This window comes from Podarcis erhardii (genome assembly GCF_964252035.2).
Source record: "Podarcis erhardii genome assembly, chromosome: 2".
Classification (NCBI taxonomy): Eukaryota; Metazoa; Chordata; class Lepidosauria; order Squamata; family Lacertidae; genus Podarcis; species Podarcis erhardii.
The window spans coordinates 110,344,684-110,365,804 of record NC_138498.1 but is presented as its reverse complement, the minus strand read 5'-3'; the positions used below and the strand labels follow the sequence as shown (position 1 = coordinate 110,365,804).

Genomic DNA, 21,121 nt, shown 5'->3' with positions numbered 1-21,121 from the left:
CCAGATGTGGTTTATCCGCAACCCCCCCCCCGGATCTTCTGGAATCCTGACAAGGAACGCCGTCATAACCCAGTGCCAAAATGGGAGGGAATGGTTTCAGAGTGGGAGGAAGAAGCAGTTGGGATGGCTAAGCCAGGCTCAAGTGAGGTCCCCCTGAAAAGGATGTCGCAATTCGATTGCTGTTGGAGAACTCCGATTATTGGAGCCAGGGCCCTCCAGATGTTAATGTTGTAAACATTGGACCAGAGAAGTTGCAAAGCAACTTCAAAAGATGTACAGAAACACCCCCCCATAGGCCACTTGTCCCTTACCGTCAAGCAAGCTCCATACCTAAGGACCCCAAACCAAACTCCAATGTGTTTTGAGGAATGCACTCTGTGCTCAGTGTTGTTGTTGTTTAGTGGTTTAGTCGTGTCTGACTCTTTGTGACCCCATGGACCAGAGCACGCCAGGCACTCCTGTCTTCCACTGCCTCCCGCAGTTTGGTCAAACTCATGTTCGTAGCTCCGAAAACACTGTCCAACCATCTGGTCCTCTGTCGTCCCCTTCTCCTTGTGCCCTCCATCTTTCCCAACATCAGGGTCTTTCCCAGGGAGTCTTCTCTTCTCATGAGGTGGCCAAAGTATTGGAGCCTCAGCTTCAGGATCTGTCCTTCCAGTGAGCACTCAGGGCTGATTTCCTTCAGAATGGATAGGTTTGATCTTCTTGCAGTCCATGGGACTCTCAAGAGTCTCCTCCAGCACCATAATTCAAAAGCATCAATTCTTCAGCGATCAGCCTTCTTTATGGTCCAGCTCTCACTTCCATACAACACTACTGGGAAAACCATAGCTTTGACTACACGGGCCTTTGTGCTCAGTGTTAGCAGCCTAATAATGGGGCAATTATATATTTAAAGCACATTGTTTCTCCCAAAGAATCCTGGGAACTGTAGTTTTCTAAGGGTGCTGGGAATTGTAGCTGCATGAGATCCCCAGGATTCTTTGGTGGAAATAATGTGCTCTCGGCGTGCTATGTGCATGCAGCGATCATAGGTCAGATGAAGATCTTTCATCTCAAGATATTGCCAGGGACTTTAATCAGAAGAGGTGCATGTTTCCCTAAGCTTTTGACCTTCGTTCTGGGGTTCCACTGGGGCACAACTGATATGGTATCTCCACAGAGATATGCCATCTGGCTAAGAGGCAAAGAGACACCAGGTTCATAACCACAGACTCCCCGGTTGTTCCTGAGTCAACAGTAGCTGACCTGTTGCTAATCCGGCTGCTTCCAAACCGAACTGGGAATTTGGCTCAGAACAACAAACCCACAACTTCATCATGGCTCAAAGAGGTGAGTTTCTGCTCTGCTCCACCACCCAAGGAAGGGTTAAATGCTGAGGGCCAAACAAGGGAGGTGATGATGGAGATTAATGACTGGATCTCCATCACTAGATCTCCTGTTTTAAAGGCTCTGTGCAGCCACTCAGTAAAGTGGGGGATTTAACCCTCATTCCTGCAATAGTTTTTCTCGCCCACTCTGGCAGCTGGAAAAAAAAAAAGGTTATTTAGGGATTTATTTTATTTTGTTTTAATTTTTTTGGTCCTTGGGGCAAATAGCAGCTGTTTGGAGGGCAACGCCTTTCCCCAGTGCTTTCGATCCTCTCCACAACACTGTGAAGCCATTTAGGCTGGGAGACTGTGACTGGCCCAAGATCACCTAGTGAGTTTCATAGCCAGGTAGGGATTTGAACCCTGGTTTCCCAGGTCCTTGTCTGACTCTCTAACCACAACCCAACACCGGCTCTCTACTTCAGCAGAAATTCTGAACAGAATAGATGGTTTGCATGCACCGATTACAGATAGGTAGCCGTGTTGGTCTGCCATAGTCAAAACAAAACAAATTCCTTCCAGTAGCACCTTAAAGACCAACTAAGTCAGTTCTTGGTATGAGCTTTCGTGTGCATGCACACTTCTTCAGATACCACTTCTTCAGGTATCTGAAGAAGTGTGCATGCACACGAAAGCTCATACCAAGAACTGACTTAGTTGGTCTTTAAGGTGCTACTGGAAGGAATTTGTTTTGTTTTGCATGCACCGAGAATCTGTTTTTAAAAGTTGGAGGTATCGGGGTAAGTAGGGGCAGGGAGCCAAGGCAACTGCTATCTGCTTTCAGCAGCTACAGCTGTAACTTTTGGGCAGCCCTTTAGAGGAGAGGAGGGATGCGGGTGGCGCTGTGGGTTAAACCACAGAGCCTAGGACTTGCCGATCAGAAGGTCGGTGGTTCGAATCCCCGCGACTGAGCTCCCGTTGTTCGGTCCCTGCTCCTGCCAACCTAGCATTTCGAAAGCACGTCAAAGTGCAAGTAGATAAATAGGTACCGCTCCGGCGGGAAGGTAAACGGCGTTTCTGTGCACTACTCTGGTTCACCAGAAGCGGCTTAGTCTAGCTGGCCACATGATCCGGAAGCTGTACACTGGCTCCCTTGGCCAATAAAGCGAGATGAGCGCCGCAACCCCAGAGTCGGACACGACTGGACCTAATGGTCAGGGGTCCCTTTACCTTTATCTTTAGAGGAGAGGAGAGACAGACAGATGCCAGCACCATCCTGAGAAAGCTCACCCTCGGTACTGCTAAACAGATGGACTTTGCTGTCACCTGCTGGCAAAAGGATTAAGTAACATTTGAGGCTACGGTACAGTCCTCATTCCAGTTAAGTGGGACTTCATAGAAACATAGACTTGTAGAATTGGAAGGGACCATGAGGGTCATCTAACCCAACCTCCAGCAAAGCAGGAATCTTTTGCCGAATGTGGGGCTCGAACCCACGACTCAGATTCAGAGTCACATGCTCCACCAATCTGGCTATCCTTGTTTCATTTGGAAATATTCGTTAATTTTCTCATAGACATCATAGCGGTGCTGCCACCTCTGCATTTAAGCTCTTCATGCCTTCTTGTCTTTATGGCTCTCAGGATGCATAATCTAGTTCCTTTTCTGCTCATTGTTCTGTGTTTCCTCTTTCAAACGGCCTCCTTGCTGGTTTGTGTCTGTTGCTTTGATGCGAGTTATTTTCCTGCAATACAGCGGTACCTTAGTTCTCAGTACTCAAACAAGTTGGAACCCAAACACTGCAAACCCAGAAGTAAGTGTTCTGGTTTCCGAAATTTTTGGAGGTCGAATGTGCTCCGTTTTGAGTGCCACACTTCTGTTTGGAGTGTTACGCTGTCTGATTTTGCTATTTATTTTGTATTTTTGTTTTTGCAGCTCTGTGTGTGTGTGTGTGTGAGACTGTGTGGAACCCAGTTCAGCTACTGATTGATTGTTTGCAGAACATTGTTTATTGCTTTCATTTTATGGATCAATGGTCTCCTTAGATAGTAAAATTCATGTTAAATTGCTGTTTTAGGGGTTGTTTTTGAAAGTGTGAAATGGATGAATCCATTTAGCATTACTTTCTATGGGAAAGCACACCTTGGTTTTGGAACGCTTTGGTTTTGGAACAGACTTCTGGAATGGATTAAGTTTGAGAACCAAGGTGCCACTGTATGTTATTGTTGCTTTTCACGTCCAAATAAAAATAAAAGATTTATATACTCCTTACTAGAACAAAAGGCCTCTAAGCTGTTAACAATAAACAGTCTAAAGCAGTCATTAAAAAAAAAAAAGTTACATAAAAACTAATTCCTTTCAGTTGCCATGATGTTGTGCCGAGTATTTTCATGCCTGTTCCTGCTGGGCCTCAGTTCCGCCTCTGAGGAAGATGTTCTGGTGATCACAAGCAGCGGTCCCATCCGTGGCAAACGCCTCATGACAGATTCTGGCGCGGTGACAGCTTTCTTGGGAATCCCCTATGCTGAACCTCCTGTGGGGAAGCTGCGTTTTCAAAAACCCCGTCCTCACCAGCCTTGGAACCACACCCTGAGCGCCACCAGCTTTGGCAATACCTGCCACCAAGGGGGTATAGAACTTCCCGGCTCTCGTGCGGAACAAAACTCGGAATCCACCCTCTCTGAAGACTGCCTCTTCCTCAATGTCTGGGTGCCTCATCCCCGACCCTCAGCGCCAGCTTCTGCCTTCGTCTGGATCCATGGAGGGGGTTTTCTCAATGGGTCTGGCTCCGTCGATAGGAGCTTCCTAGCTGCCACTGAGAATATCATCGTGGCTTCTATGAACTACCGCCTAGGTGCCTTGGGATTCCTCTCGCTACCCCCAGAGGCTCCGGGGAACGCTGGTTTGTGGGACCAACACCTGGCGTTGAGTTGGCTGAGGGAAAACATGGCCGCCTTTGGAGGGGATCCAACCCGGCTCACCCTGGGCGGTCAGAGTGCCGGGGCCGCCTCGGTTGGTTTCCACCTTCTCTCGCCGGCGAGTCAGGCTCTATTTGACCAGGCCACTTTACAAAGCGGCGCCGCCATTTCCCCCTGGGCTTGGGTGAGGCCTGAGGAGGCTGCGAACAGAGGGCGAACCCTGGGCCGGATTTTGGGCTGCGCCGAGGGTGATGACAGGGCTGTGGTGCGATGCCTGCAGAAGAAAGACCCAGGGGAGATGATGAAGGACTTGCCTATCCTCAGTCATAAAACTTTATTGGGTTTCCCTTTTGTGCCCACGACCGATGGGGAATTCCTTCCGGATGCCCCTTCTAAACTTCTGGAAGCTGGGCAATTCTTGGACAAACCCATCCTGACCGGCTTCACCCGTGATGAAGGCACCATCTTCCTCGCAGGAAACGCCCCTGGTTTCAGCCTATACAACGACAGCCTGATTAACTACGAGCAACTCTTGGAGGGCCTCCGCCTGATGGTCCCAGAGGCACCTGAGGTGATCATCAAAGCCGCAGCAACCATCTACACTCAGGAGGAGCAGGGGGAAGAACGATATCGAAACGCCTTGATCAAAGCTTCTGGAGACTACTTTTTCTTGTGCCCTGTGGCTGTGGTGGCCACCCGTGTGGCAGAAGCCCAAAGCCTGGCATTTGCTTACTCCTTCACTCACCAGCCCTCTTTTGTAACCGTCTCCGACTGGGTTGGAGTGCCCCATTGCTCTGAGCTGCCCTTTCTGTTTGGTGACCCACTGTCTACATCGGGATACACAGGGGCTGAGAGGACTCTGAGCCAAAGGGTTATGAGCTACTGGGGACAGTTTATAAGGACCGGGTAAGTGATCCCTCCAGTCTTTAGCACCGCCAACAGAAGAGCTGGTCCTTGTTCTCTTTGAATACCAAGCTCCCCATTTGGGCACTCTTCCTCTTCCCCATTTTGAGAACAAGACTTTGTACGCACTGAACATTCAAAGCACCCCCCCACAAGGAATCCTGGGAACCGCAGATTACTCTTCACTTAAGCTACAATTCTCAGCACCCTGAACAAACTAGAGTTCCCAGGATTCTTTGGGGTTGGGGAGGAGATGTGCTCTAAATGTAGAGTGTGCATGCAGCCCAAATTTCTTGGCTTTGCTTATCATAACCAGTGATTGCCTGAATTGGCAGAACAGCAACCATCATTGCTTCCCCCTCCCCACATTTTATATGCCACTTTTCCAGGCAAAGCTTACCCAAAGTGGCTTACAACAGTAAAGAAGTAGGGGGGGGGGGAATCAGCATTTCTTCTAAAACAGAGGAAGGAAGGGTCATCGTTTTATTTATGTATTTTTGAAGAAGCTCTGAGCTTACTATTGTGAGTTGTTGTATTGAGAGTATCGCAGGATCGTAAACGGGTTTGGTTATGTTCTTCAAAACATCCCATGTTATCTTATCAAGGCCAGGAAAAGCAAACTGGCAGAAAGTTAAACATGGCCTTGCTTTTGAGCAGCAGTGCATGTTGATTTAGATGGTGGCGTTCAGTTTCCTTGAGTGAAGGTCAGCGGTGACTGTGGCGTTTTTAGGATAAACCTATATAACCCGAGCACAAGATGGAGGGGCTTGCAGCATTCACCCCTCAATAGATCATGCTTCTCCATTCTTCGCAGGCACAGAGCAAACACGACTTGGTGGTGGACTCTAGAAACATATAAAAAACGCTCTTTAAATACCTTTTAAAAAAGGCGTCTTGAAAAATATATGGCATTTGCCTAAAGCTCACCATTGCCATCTAGTGGCACATTTGTATAATGTGCTTAAAACACACTTAAAACGTTATATTTGCAGCTGTGTAGCTGAGTCCTGTGTCTACAGCTTCCAGCCTGCTTCCAACCTGCTGAAACACGACTCTGGCTACTGTCATCCTACCCGGCAGCTGAGTGACAGGGGGTTGAGGAAAGACCCGCCCATTTGCACTTTGTCACAGAGCAACTTCCATGGTTGTGCTGATTGTGGCGCTTAACTAGTGGAATTTTATTACATTTCTGCACTTGATTTTTATCTCATTCTTATTCCTTTTACTGACTGGCGACGTTTGCATCCCCTCACAGGTCTCCTGATGATGGAGCATGGCCTGTCTACACAGGAGAGAATTTCTTCCGCATTACCACAGAGCCAGCTCAGGCTGAGGAGGTGTCGCCCACCCATTACTGTGGCTTCTGGGTGTGGCTAGCCACGGAAGGATTTAAGGGTCAGGAAGAGCACGGTTTCAGGCTGGCAGGTGGGGGGAGTTGGAAGATACCACAGCCCAGTCATATAACCCTCCTGTTCAATGTAATTTGGGAGCATCTGTCTGTGACACTGTCTTGCCCCGCCCATGCCAGCTGGTCACTTGATGGGCACCAGCACACTCTGTGATAATGTGACCCCGTGTTGGGTGCAAGTGCTGCTTAGGGGTGCTGTACACATGGCCTCATCCATATGCCACCCCTGTCTTATTTGCCGATCTAAAGCGTATTCTTCTGGAAAAGTTATAATCCGTTTTATGCCGAGGATGCGCTTCCAAGCACAACAAGTGTTGGTGCTGACCTTTAAAGCCCTCAACGACCTCAGCCCAGTATACTTGAAGGAGCATCTCCACCCCCATCGTTCAGCCCAAACACTGAGGTCCAGCGCTGAGGGCTTCTGGCAGTTCCCTCATTGAGAGAACTGAGGTTACAGGGAACCAGACAGAGGGCCTTCTTGGTAGTAGCGCCCACCATATGAAATGCTATCCCAGCAGATGTCAAGGAAATAAACAACTATTTGACTTTTAGAAGACACCTGAAGGCATCCCTGTTCAGGGAAGGTTTTGATGGTTGATGTTTTATTGTGTTTTTAATATTTTTCTGGGAGCCGTCCAGAGTGGCTGGGGCAACCCAGTCAGATGGGCAGCATATAAATATCATCATCATTTCAGCCTGCCTGCATATGCAGACAGTGCTTTCTAAGGTCACCTCCTATTTGGGCAGACTTCCTGACATTGTAGGTCTATGTACACAGCCTAAGACAACCCTAGTCCTCCAAGCAGAGAGGTCAGAAAGGGGTTTTCACCAGACACAAGAAACCTGTTTTTTTTTTTTTATAAATTTTTATTGGGTTTTCAAATTTTTTAACAACAAACAACACATATGACTTCCCCCCACCCCCCCACATACATCCCACTTCCCCCATTTAATTCAGCAAGTTCTTATTCCTCTCTCTAAACTTAATCTCATTATTCTCCAACTTAGTTCATCTTATTAAACCCCATATTATTACCCTATCTTCTTATATGCAATAAATCCTTTTTTCTAAGATCAATCAAAATTTATATACCAATCTCCCCTTTTTTATATTAAAGTATAAATCAAATTTACAATATCCAAAAATCATAAAGTTTTTCAAACCTGTTAGTGTTCTTATGCTTCCAAGGGGAGGGTGTGTGTCCATAACTAAGGTGCCACCACAGAAAAGGCTCTCATTTTCATCCCTGCAGAATGAGCAACATTCATTGGTGGAGGCACAAGCAGAGCCCGCCCCCTCCTATCAATATCAGGGCACAGATGGTTGGTATGGGGAGAGGTGCCCCACAATTTTCCATTTGTTTCAGAATGGTTCTATATCAGGAATAATTGACCCTGCAATGCAAGTGGGAATGCGATTTGCAACTCCAGCATTTTTCCTACTGCAGCTTCCTTTACCCAAACATGCCTTCCTGTTTTCCAGACTCTGAGCTGATGGATGAAGAAAGTGACTCTGATTGGTAAAAGTATCTGGAAATGGATGACGTAGATTTCACTTAAAAATGCAACTATCCTCGTTCTTCAGCTATCCCGAATCTCAGCCAAGCAATGTGGATTCATGCAGGTCGATTTTACTTTGTGTGTAAATATCTTGAGGATCTCACTTTTCAAAGAAAAACGAGAGCGAAAGAAGTGTTTTCAGATGCATTCAGTCATTAACAACAGCTTTAAAATATGATTTTAGCCTTTGCTCTAAGATTCCACAGCCACAAACAAATAAAAGAAGCCAGCAGCAACTTTTGAGAACTTTTGGAGTCTGGTGATTATTTCCTTTTTTATTATACCTCCACCAACAATTTTTCCAGTTAAAAAGGGGGGAAAGTAAATTGCGAAGTGAAGTTACAATTCCTGCACCTGCTCTTCCTGTTTCTCGGTTCCTCTTTCAGACAGACCCTGCGAAACAAACAATCTTCTGTTTACAGGCCACATCTTCACTCCAATTCATGCAGGGGTTTCTCCTGCCCTTCACTCACTCTCTGGAAATACTTCTGCCTCTTGCTTCCCTGTTCCTCAGCTTGGTTTGCCTCCTGCTCTCTGCTGGGGGACTCTCCCTCTTGCTTCGCATGACGCCTTTTGATCCTTCAGCCAATCAGGGCTGTGTCAGAATTCTTCTTGCACCCAGGCACTCCCTGGTCCCCCCCTGAGCAATTCCTGCCAAGCCTCCCTCAGCTGCTTCTCTCTCTTGAATCAGATATAACCCTAATTCCTCCCATCAATTCTCACTGTGTGCCATGGAGTTACCAGAAGTGAGGCTTCCTGAAGCTCCATCATTGCCTTTCCCAGATACATAGAATCATGGAATGGCAGAGTTAGAAGGGAGCTGAGGATTACCTTAGTCCCACCCCCTGCAATGCAGGAATACGCAATTGTCCCATGCGGGGATCGAACCTGCGACCTTGGCGTTATCAGCATCACGCTCTAACCAACTGAGCTATCCAATGGATAGCAGGGCAGTAGCATTTATTTACCCAGGTCTCATTGCTTCTTTTTCTTAAAAGTGAGAGTGTAAGTACAAATAAACTTGTGACACACTTGGTGGAAGGCCAGTAAGCCCAGGGGCCATAAGCCAATTGCTTCCTTTAATGTTACTTAACACACCGCCAAAAGCCAATAGGAACGGTGGAATAAAAATATTTAAAGTAAAGAACCAAAATATGTTCAGGAACCCTTCTATTCTGAGTGCTGTGAGGTTGCAGATCTTCCTTCAAACTCCACATCAAAGTAAGTCTCTGTTTCCCAATGCTTTTGATCCCAGCACTGGACTTCCACCTTGTCAGTACATGGCTGTGAATCCTGGAGAATCAAGACTATTTTGGGCCTCTGGTGCTGTGAACCCCTCCATCGTAGGCTCAGGTTGCGTCCCTTCCAACTCTCCAGTTCTATGATTCTAAGATTCTAATGATATGGTAGTAGCTCGGGTTACAGACGTTTCAGGTTACAGACGCTTTGGGTTACAAACTCCGCTAACCAGGAAGTGGTTGCTCCAGGTTAAGAACTTTGCCCCAGGATAAGAACAGAAATTGCGTGGCAGCGGTGCAGCGGCAGCAGGAGGCCCCATTAGCGAAAGCGCGCCTCAGGTTATGAACCGTTTCAGGTTAAGAACGGACCTCTGGAACGAATTAAGTTCTTAACCCGAGGTACCACTGTACATGTAAATAAACCATACATCCTAAAGACACCACAGTCTCTGCTTGACCTCATTTCTGAAAGGAAACACAAACTCTGGGTCGGTGTCTGAAACCCCTGGAATCTTGCACTGCTTCAAGAGTGGGGTGGCATGCAACAATATTTAAAATAAATTAAGACACACTCTTATGAACACATGAGTCTTCCAGATCAAGCCCCAGGCCCATCTAGTCCAGCATCCTGTTGTCACTGTGGCCAATCAGATGCCCCGAAGTTGGAGTTGAGCACAATAATGCTCTCCCCACCTGGTATTCAGAGTCCCACTGCCCCCATTAGTGTGTGTATGTGGGGGACAGCATAGTCACCATTCCCCTGATAGCCTTAGACAGGGACTCTTCTCCCAAAGCCACAAAGTTGCATATCAAGGATTGGGAATCTGTTCTATCACTCCATAGCAAAGCAAAGCCTCCATTTCCCCATATGCTTGATCCAAGACATGAACTTCCACTTTGTCAATCTATAGCATCCTCCCACTCTTTGGACAGAGCCCAAGAGGTCAATGCTCTTTTCAGTTAGCACAGTTACCCTCTGTCGCTGCTGGTTGTTTGTGAACATTGCAGGGAACACACTGGTCCCTTCTGCAATTTGTTCTCCCCTTTGGCCTGAGCTGGGATCAGGAGTGGAAAACAACTCATGAAGGAGACGGGAGGTGAGTCCTTACAATTAGGAAAACCCATTTGCTTTTGAAGAATTGATTTGGATTTAGACTTCCTAGGTCTGCATGCATCTAATTCTGAAACAATGTCAATGGTTGACAATGGTTGACAATGATTTTTCTGAACTACAACAGCTACACATAGCTTTAACCCAAGCCTTTGGGGTGTGGGTGTGAGAAAGAGGGGAAAGAGGGATGTGATGTCCATTCTGTCATTTAGGACCCAGAAGTCCTCCCCTCTTTGCAGGTTTTCCAAAGATCTAGTGACCTGGTCTTGAATTATTTTGCTTCAGGTGGGTTATTTAGGTTGCACTCCCAATCACACTTAGTAGGAAGGAAGTGTCATCAATCCCAGAAGATCTTACTTCTGAATAGGGATGGTGAGTCTGTCCATATCAGTCTCTCTCTGGTTCTCATTTTTCCAACCATAAATTTGGCTCTCCACATTTTGCATCCATTTGCATTTATAAAGACATTGCCATGGAAATTAAGTAGCAGCATAGTAAGAATTTCTCATTATATATATATATATTTATAAGCAGTTTTGACTGATTAGCATTTTTTTGGGGAAACAATTTGCCTAATATAATGCATTTTTATGCTATTTTCACTAAGATCCTCACTCTTCCTTCCACTTTCCATTAATACATCCATTTATGTAAGCATTGTTGGGTTAGATAACTGTATCACAAAATTCAGACACAAAATTCAGAATAGCTGTGTTTCAACTTTAAATGCATACTGGATAGACAGAATTTCTCCTCCATTCCTAAGAAATGGGTCCCAACAACATCCCTGTGATATGGCAAAGGCTGCAATCCTAACCATGTCTAGTCAGGAGTAAGTCCTATTGAATTAATGTGGCTTATGCCCAGCTACAGCTTTCATCTATGTATGTTTACTCAAAAGTCCAGCTGAGTTTCCGGGGGCATTTTGCCACCAGACAGCCTAGTATGTCCCTGTGACATAAGTCCTGGATGAAAAATGTTAATGAAGGCTCTCTATTACCTATCCACCGTCAGCCTCTGTTTCTGGAAAGAGCCTTGTTCTGGAAAAAGAATTGTTGCTTTAAGAAACATTGGGAACACTGGAGAAAGCAAAACAGCAACTGCATCAAGGGAACACACAGAGTCAGAACTCAAACTTGTGGATAGATGTACAAGGCAATCCCTGTGCATGCTTACTCAGAGATAAGTTTCACTGCGTTCAATGGAGCTTTTATCAATATAAACAAGTTATATTAAGAGTTATGGAATCCAAAGGACATTTCCAAAAGGGGAGTTGAAACCTTGCAATATTCATTGGTCTCTTGATCTGCAGTGAAAGGATTAAATTAATGACCGCCACCTGATGCACTTCCAAGCATATTTGCATGCCTGCTGCAATTTAGGGGGGAAATAGGAACATCGACATACATAAAGAATGTAGAAATGGGTGGTTAAATTTGATTCCTAGACAGAAAAATGGACTATGGGCAGGAAATGGCTAGAGTAACTGGTCTCCCAAACCTCCTGAATAGCTGAGCATTGGAACACATAAACCTGGAGAAAATGTGTTAAATTTGTTTGATTTTCCACCTTTCTAACAATGTAAACGGAGCCTGGTGCTGAGTCAGCCCAGGTTGCTAAGCGAGGGAGCTCATGGCTTGTTTGCAGAAGGCATCCAAGGTCCATGATCTGTGTTGCCCTTAGAATCATAGAATCATAGAGTTGGAAGAGACCACAAGGGCCATCGAGTCCAACCCTTGTGGGACCTTGGGGAAGAACCGCAGAGCAGGGCTTGATGTGAGCAGGCCAGAGCAGCGGATCATTGAGAGAGAAATGACCTGCCTTTTATTGAATGTAACTTTTAAAATCTCCTTCTAGCTGCTGCAATGCCTGGTATCCTCTCTTCACTCCCCTACATCTACATTCTCCTCCTCTTTTCACCTGCCTCTGGCTCTGCCCCTGGCGATGACACCGTGGTGGTCACCAAAAGTGGCCCCATCAAGGGCAAGCATGTTTCAGCTGGCTCCGGCTCTGTGACGGCTTACCTGGGTATCCCCTATGCTGAGCCCCCTGTGGGGAAATTGCGTTTCCAGAAGGCCCTTCCACATCAGCCATGGAGCCAAGTCTTGGAAGCCACCAGCTATGGCAACTCTTGCCACCAGTCTATTTTTTCTGGCATCCCTGATGCAGACGTGTGGGCACCCAATACGCCACTGTCAGAAGACTGCCTCTTTCTCAACATCTGGGTTCCCCACCCGCGTCCCTCTACACCAACCCCTGTCCTTGTTTTCATTCACGGAGGGGGATTTTTCACTGGGACATCTTCCCTGGACGTGTACAAAGGGGAATCCTTAGCCTCTACTGAGAGAGTGATAGTTGTCAACCTGAATTATCGCCTGGGGATGCTAGGCTTCCTCTCTATGCCACCAGCAGCTCCAGGAAATTTGGGCTTGCTAGACCAACAGCTGGCTCTGAGATGGGTCAATGAGAATGCCGCCGCCTTTGGAGGAGATCCGACTCGGGTGACCATATTTGGCCACAGTGCTGGAGCAGCAGCAGTGGGTTTCCACCTCCTTTCACCAGGCAGCCAGCCCCTTTTTGCCCAAGCTGTGATTCAGAGTGGATCTCCCAGTGCCATCTGGGCTTGGGGGAGTCCTGAGGAAGCCAAGCAAAAATCCCTCGCTATCGCCCAGCTGGTGGGCTGTGCTGATGGTGATGACAGCGCTGTGATGAGCTGCCTACAGGCGAAAAATGCCACAGAATTCTCTCCACAGGAAATGCTCCTCTTTGAGAAAGGCAAATATCTTATCGATCTTCCTGTGATACCAACAACAGATGGAGATTTCCTGCCTCATGACCCTCAGAAGCTTCTGGAGCCTGGGCACATCAAACTCAAGCCAGTTCTCATTGGTTTTACCTCTGACGAAGGGAACACCTTTATGCCATTTAGTTTTCCTGGCATCGAGCGCCACCAGTTCACTCACGAGCTACTGCTGAAAGGGATACGGATGGCAATACGAAATGCAACGGAAGAAGTTGCCCAGGCTGTGGCACTGGAGTACAGCAAGGAAGGCCAGGATCCAGTTCAGTACCACAGGGCCTTGTCACAGTCCTTTCGCGATTACTTCTTTTCATGCCCAATGGATGAATTCTCTAAGAAGCTGGAAGAAGTTGGGAGCCCTGTGTACGCTTACTACTTCAAGCACCACACCTCAGGCTCTTTTTGGCCTGAGTGGGTTGGGGCACCCCATGATGCTGAGCTGCCTTACTTGTTTGGAACCCTCGAGAAAGCTTTGGCCGCCAATCAAACTTACACAGAAGCTGAGGCTGATCTGAGCCGCAGGGTCATGCGATACTGGGCAGAGTTTTCCAGAAGTGGGTAAGGCATTACCTTTTCCTCGCTTGCCCTTCACCTTTATACAGAAGGCAAGCCCTTTCAACCCTTAAAGCTGTGGGATGTAAAACACAGGAGCAGTCAATGACAACATTCCTAGAGTGTACATGTTAGAACATGGGGAGGGATGTCTGTCCAGCAAGCAGGTAAACTTCCTGGGGACGGACTTCCTCCGCATGTGACCAGAGGTGGGTGTGGCACAGGGCAGGCAGCCATTCTCTCTCTTGTCTCTCTTGTCTCTCTCTGCCATCTTCCTTCAATGAGATGCCCTAGGAAAGGACTATCTTGCTATAAGATAGATTCTGAGTGTATTTTACCTTTTTAAAGCTGTCTGCCTTCTGGGATCATATTGTGAACAGAACGTGAGTAAACTGTTTTATACTTTTATAAAGACTATGTCGTGTCTTGTATTTTAAGAGGGAACAAAGGGGAAATTACCAGAGCAATTATTGTAGAGGTTCTAGCGAACCTGTGCAGACGTTACCGTTGCGAACTTAAAGGGGGATGTCTATAAACTCTGCTGATATTTTGGGAACTTGTTAGCACAAGTTGGATTAGGATATAATCTCACAATATATCCTCTCCTGCACCCCAGAACATTCCCACAAAAGCTACCTTCCCCAGCCTGATACCCTCCAATATGTTTTTGACTGCCATTCCTATTATGCCTATTGAACATGGAGCCGGTGGGAGTTGTAACTGAGAACATTTGGAGATCACCAGGTTTGGGAAGTGTACAATGAGATCATAGAATCATAGAACTGTAGAGTTGGAAGCAACCCTAAGGGTCATTTAGTTCAACCCCCTGCAATGCAGGAATCTCAGCTAAAGTATCCATGATAGATGGCCACCCAACCACTGTTTAGCAACCTCCAAGGAAAGAGAGACCAGAACCTTCCCAAGCAGAGGCGTTGTATGTGGTTGTGGTTGCTGGGGCAATCACTTCAGGCACATTTTTTTGGGGGGGGGGCACATCTCCCACCACTCTCCCTGAGCCAGCCCTGCCTCGCTTTACAAGAGCTTGCTATCTTCATCTCAAAATGGGAAGTCTATAAAGTTCATTTGAAAAACAATTACAGAAGCTTAAACTCTGTTGCAGCCTTTGAATAACTTTAGTAGTAGATTTAAGAAAGATCTGAAATCTTAGATAAATCAATAATTAGTTAATTTAAGACAAAAACGTGTATTGGCAACAGATAATAGATAATTGAAATAAGGAATGGACGGGAGGTCGGGTCTATAGTCAAAGGACCGCTTTTTGTTTTATTGATTTGTAACTAATATTGTCTATATCGTGGTTTGGTTTGTATTTCTTGTCCTGTTTTTCTTTTCTTTTTTCATGTATCAATACCAAAAAAGAAAAGAAAAAGAGAGAGCTTGCTATCATTTCTCCTCTCAGTCTCCTCTTTTCCAGGCTAAACATACCCAGCTCCTTCAACTGGTCCTCATAAGACTTGGCTTCCTAACCCTTGATCATCTTGGTTGCCCTCCTCTGCACACACCCCACCTTCTTAAATTGTGGTGCCCAGAATTGCACACAGTATCCGAGGTGTGGTCTGACTAAGATACTATTGGTACTATTTCTTCCCTTGAGTGGGACGCTATACTTCTGTTTATGTAGCCTAGAATAGCACTAGCCTTTCTTTGTGTGCTGCTGTTGACTCATGTTGAGCTTGCGGTCCACTAAGACCCCTAGATCCTTTTCACATGCACTGCTAGTAAGCCAGGTGTCCCCCATCTTATATTTGCGCATCTGGTTCTTCCTGCCTAAGTGAAGAACCTTACATTTCTCACTGCTGAAATTCATTTTGTTGGCTTGGGCCCAGTTCTCCAATCTGTCAAGGTCATTTTGTTTTTTTTTTTCCATATATTTTTATTGAGTTTTTAACAACACAAAAAGAAAAACTTATTTATATCCAAGTACATATCACTTATTTTCATTATCTGGACTTCCCTCAACTCTTCCGACAATCTTTCGTAATTTCCATCCTATCTACACATTTCCTAACTTCAACATTACTATTAAGTGTTACAGTTCTATCTCTATATATCTTCACGTAACGTTCCTCATTCTTTTACAAAGCTTCTTTAAAACACACTAACGTTGTATGTTCCTCACATGCAGTTTCCAAATATTCCGTAAATTTCCCCCAGTCTTCCAAAAATTTCTGATCTTTTTGATATCTTATTTTACCTGTTAATTTGTCTAATTCTGCGTAATCTATAAGTTTTACCCTCCAATCTTCCAGAGTTGGGACCTCTTTTCCCTTCCAATTCTGAGCCACCAACATCCTTGCCGCCGTAATAGCATATTGAAAAAATTTACAGTCTTTCCTTGTTATATCCTTTCTTGTTATTCCTAATAGGAAAATTTCAGGTTTTTTAACAAAGTTATATCTTAGTATTTTCTTCAGTTCGTTATGTATTGTCCCCCAAAACTCCCTTATTTTACTGCACTCCCACCACATATGCATGAATGTACCTTCCTTCTCTCCACACCTCCAGCATTTATTACTGATTTTGTACATTCTGGCTAATCTTACTGGCGTTAGATACCATCTGTACACCATCTTCATTGAGTTCTCTTTTAGGGAGACACAAGCTGTAAATTTTATGTTTTCGTTCCATATTTTGTACCAATCATCTATTTCTATATTGTATCCCAAATCTCTGGCCCATTGAATCATCACATCCTTTACCCCCTCATCCATCGTATGCCAATCTAGCAGGATTTTGTACATTTTTGAAATCACCTTATAATTGCTGTTCACTATTTCTGTTTGAAATTTAGATTCTCTTTCTCTGTACCCTTTTTCCTTTGCATCTTTCTTAAACATTTCATTTATTTGGAGGTAATGCAGCCAATCATAAACCTGACCTTTTATTTGTTCGTATGGTTTTATCCTCCATTTTCCTCCTTCCTTCATCACCAATTCTCCATATGTCGCCCAATTATCTCTCATGTTGACTTTTTTAACAGCTAACACCTCTAATGGGGACAGCCAGTGTGGGACTCCTACTTCCAATATGTTTTTATATCTATCCCATACTTCCCACAACGCTCTCCGAACAATATGGTTATCAAATGACTTATAGCCCTTCTTCTTCTCTTTCCATAAATAAGCATGCCATCCGGCTCTATTGTCGAATCCTTCCAAATCTAACAGCTTTGTATTCTTGAGGTTGATCCATTCTTTCAGCCAACAGAGGCATGATGCCTCATAATATATCTTCAGGTCTGGCAGGGAAAAGCCCCCCCTCTCCTTTGTATCTGTCAATAATTTATATTTAATTCTTGGTTTTTTCCCTTGCCAAACGTATCTTGTGATCAGCCTCTGCCATTCTTTGAAGATCGACGTTCCTTTTAATATTGGTAGCATTTGGAATAGGAATAGCATTTTGGGCAATACTAGCATCTTAATTAGTGAAATTCTGCCCCATGCACTGCTAGTAAGCCAGGTGTCCCCCATCTTATATTTGCGCATCTGGTTCTTCCTGCCTAAGTGAAGAACCTTACATTTCTCACTGCTGAAATTCATTTTGTTGGCTTGGGCCCAGTTCTCCAATCTGTCAAGGTCATTTTGAATTCTGATCATGTCTTCTGTGGCATTAGCTAACCCTCCCGGTTTGGTGTCATCTGCAAATCTGACGAGGTCCAAATGTGTTCCCGTGAATATCTGGCCTCCAGAATTCTCCAGCTCTCACTGGCTCTGTTTTGTTCCTCAAGTGTTTTTTTGCCTGACTGGGATATATCCCCAAACTCTGATAATGCCTTTTGCCTGGATGGAAGATGGAGAGCAGTATATTGGTGTTTAGGGTTACATATTTGTTTTACATCCTCTGCAGGAAACCAACGGGGTCAGCTGCCGGTGAGGTAGAGTGGCCGCTCTACAATGCCACACAGCAGAACTTCTTCCACCTAAGCACTGAGCCAACCCAGGTTGTGGATAGGTCACCTGTGGAACACTGCACTTTCTTCAATACGCTGATAAGTGAGCTCTGTTCTTTGCCTTGCAGTATGGGTGTGAGTGGACTGCGGTGGGGGCTAAGACCTCATAAGACAAATGCTTCTAATGTCTGTACTGTAACTGGCATCACCATAAGATGGTAAGTGAGGTTACCTATTGTCCTGTGAAAAGCCAAGAACTGAAGGATGAAGCTGGAAGATTGAGACTCTTTCCCACTTCCTCTCTCACTTCTATGAGAAGAAACCAGAGCTGGGCACTCACTCCAAAATCCAGATGTGGATATATGCCTAAATAGGTCGGCGACCCTTGTTCTAGAGTCTTCAACATCTCATTTCCAGTGTGGTGTAGTGGTTAAGAGCGGTAGACTCGTAATCTGGTGAACCGGGTTCGATTCCCTGCTCCTCCACATGCAGCTGCTGGGTGACCTTGGGCTAGTCATACTTCTCTGAAGTTTCTCAGGGAAAGGAGAATGGTAGCCGCTTTGAGACTCCTTCGGGTAGTGATAAAGCGGGATATCAAATCCAAACTCTTCTTCTTCTTCTTCCTTCTTCTACAGACAAATTGAAAGAGGATTCTGCTGCTTCACACAAGGAAGAGGACGGGAAAAAGGAATCCACAACCCAATAGAGGGCATCTCCATGAAAGGTCATTAGGACTACAGAGGAAATGTTGGAGCTGGGGAGTATAGAGAGATGAATGAATGAACAGAGAATGAATGGGTAGACAATACTGAGCAGTTGAGAGGAGGACATTTTCTCCCCTCTCTGTCATCCAGCTTAATGGTTTGCATGGCCCACAGCTAAAATGCCTTCTTCTGCAACCTGTGCCTGGAACCATGTTTTAAATGCGAACATGAACATCTGTCCATTTCCCCACATCAGGAAGGCTTTGTGCTGCAGCCCAAAGGGAGCTGAAGTAGACGAGCGCTTTCTCCTGTTACCCTCTTCCTCAGCTCTCCACATTTCCACATGCTGAGATGTGGATGGCGCTGTGGTCTAAACCACCAAGCCTCTTGGGCTTGCCGATCAGAAGGTCAGCAGTTTGAATCCCCACAACAGAGTGAGCTCCCGTTGCTCTGTCCCAGCTCCTGCCAATTTAGTAGTTCGAAAGCATGCTAGTGCAAGTAGATAAATAGGTACTGCTGTGGCGGGAAGGTAAACAGTGTTTCTGTGTGCTTTGCTTTCTGTCACGGTGTCCTGTTGTGCGAGAAGTGGTTTAGTCCTGCTGGCCATAGGATCCAGAAAAGCTTTCTGTGGACAAATGCCGGTTTCCTTGGCCTGAAAGCAGAGATGAGCGCCACACCCGATAGTCTGATTTGACAGGACATAACCATCCAGGGGTCTTTTACCTTTGCCTTTACCATACATTTACACATCAATTTGCAATATATATATATATTTAAGTGCTCATGAAAATTCATCAGTAATATAGTGCTAATTTATTCTAATACACTTTTTTTTGGTCTGCAGTTTTGCCTAACACACACATTTTTTTGGCTAAACACATTTCTCTCATTCATGCCTATATTGCATTCTGACCAAACCACACTCATCTTTTCAACAGGTGTTGCTTGACTCTGTGTCCCTCAAGTATAAAGCATCATTACCAAGTGACCTAGAAGACAACCTGACAAGATATTCTGGGACTTCCATGCTGATAAAGACCCACTGCTTCCTGCGATCTTAACATGCTCACAACCAATTGAAACCTTTTATGTGTCTGCGAAATTTTGAACTTCTAGCAAAGTAACTGTTCTGCCGTTTTGAGAAGTGGGTTTCAATATCATTGGCAGATGTAGATTCCTGAAACATCTAATATACATTTCCTTTTGATATTAGCAAAGTTTAAGTTACTTTTGCTTTGGTCCTGATGAGTGATAGTTTGATTGCTGTAGTTCAAAGCTAACAACTTCATTCTTCCACCTGTTCCCCCCAAATAATAATCATAATACATACCACAATGCCATGCCTCTTTCACAGTAAGATAGCCTTCAGGCTTCAGGAAACAAAGACCACCAGTTTAGCCATTTCTCACGAGGGTTATATTCTTTCACCAACCAACAGAACAAAGTAAATGACATAGGAAATAGACAGGAACTTGTGGGAAGGAGACAATAGAACAAATCCATGTGGGTGTTATAAGAAATTGCTCAACCCCTTTCCTCTCCTTAAGGATGCATTGGCTAAAATGAGTACAAACCCGCTCGATTTTCAATGGTTAGCTGACTCTCCAAACTCCAGTAATAAATTCTACACCCTCAAGGAACCAAAACATGCTTTGCTTCAGGACACAGATGCGCCTCTTCTTCCCTTTCTTACTTTACTTTCAGTGTCAGTTCTGTGGCAATATTGTCACACACACTTTCTGCAGACTTTTGGGAATAGTTAGGGATTCTTTTACTCTTTAAATCAAGGTGTGTTGGTGTGGCAAGAGCTGCTGCTTGCCTATAGGGTAATTTTGCTGTCTGAAGCGGCATCCATATATTCTGAAACTTTCATTTCATGCAATAAACCAGTCTTTCTTTGCTCCTCTTGTGTATGAGTTTTCTTGCGGGGAAAAGGTTAACACATATTCATGCCATAACTCTAGCAAAAAGATCCTGAAATCCTTTGGGCTTAATATTGGGAGTCTGTATAGAAGACATGTGGTTGCAGGCAAAGGAAAACACTTCACATCTACCACCATGATGTCTGATGTCAGGTGATTAAGAGTTGGGTAGCCTCACCTACAGGGACGCGGGTGGCGCTGTGGGTTAAACCACAGAGCCTAAGACTTGCCGATCAGAAGGTCGGCAGTTCGAATCCCCGTGACGGGGTGAGCTCCCGTTGCTCAGTCCCTGCTCCTGCCAGCCTAGCAGTTCAAAAGCACAACAAAGTGCAAGTAGATCAATAGGTACCGCTCCGGCGGGAAGGTAAACGGCGTTTCCGTGCGCTGCTGTGGTTCGCCAGAAGCGGCTTAGTCATGTTGGCCACGCCGGCTCCCTCGGCCAATAAAGTGAGATGAGCGCCGCAACCCCAGAGTCGGCCACGACTGGACCTAATGGTCAGGGGTCCCTTTACCTTTACCTTAGCCTCACCTACAGTCCTTTATGGATCCAGCTTGGCTGGTTTCCCTATCCTTGAGGCAGATGTGTGAAAGAACTGGGGCGTACCGGGGAGGGAACCTAAAAACAAACAATCAGCAACTCACATTTTCCTAGAAAACACAGAACGTGTTCAAAGCCAGGGTCCCAAAGGTGAATGACTGTAGCTTGTTTGCTGAAAGAACCCCAAGGTCAGCAAAGAGAGCTGTCCTCTTTGTGCTGGTTAGCAGAACACCTTTTTTTTTTTATA

The 21,121-nt window shown here is 45.4% G+C and overlaps 2 protein-coding genes and 1 long non-coding RNA gene across 4 annotated transcripts in view; all 3 read left to right on the top strand.

Moving 5' to 3' along the window:
• Window positions 1–21,121, top strand: part of LOC309337348 — an 89,696-nt gene that overhangs the window by 39,288 nt on the left and 29,287 nt on the right. The gene's annotated exons all lie outside the window — the stretch shown is intronic.
• Window positions 1,187–8,345, top strand: LOC309336821 (acetylcholinesterase-like). Its single transcript, XM_081853193.1, has 4 exons — window positions 1,187–1,332; window positions 3,673–5,134; window positions 6,387–6,526; window positions 8,023–8,345. The coding sequence occupies exons 1-4, from the start codon at window positions 1,320–1,322 to the stop codon at window positions 8,061–8,063; spliced, it is 1,656 nt and encodes a 551-aa protein (XP_081709319.1). The 5' UTR covers window positions 1,187–1,319; the 3' UTR covers window positions 8,064–8,345.
• Window positions 9,222–20,315, top strand: LOC309336740 (cholinesterase-like). 2 transcript variants are annotated; one of them, XM_081852993.1, is made up of 5 exons: window positions 9,222–9,320; window positions 12,306–13,806; window positions 17,668–17,813; window positions 18,346–18,434; window positions 19,353–20,315. In XM_081852993.1, the coding sequence occupies exons 1-4, from the start codon at window positions 9,254–9,256 to the stop codon at window positions 18,414–18,416; spliced, it is 1,785 nt and encodes a 594-aa protein (XP_081709119.1). In that variant the 5' UTR covers window positions 9,222–9,253; the 3' UTR covers window positions 18,417–18,434; window positions 19,353–20,315. The 2 variants fall into 2 exon arrangements, with proteins under 2 accessions (XP_081709119.1, XP_081709120.1); XM_081852994.1 differs by lacking the exon at window positions 9,222–9,320 and adding an exon at window positions 10,282–10,434.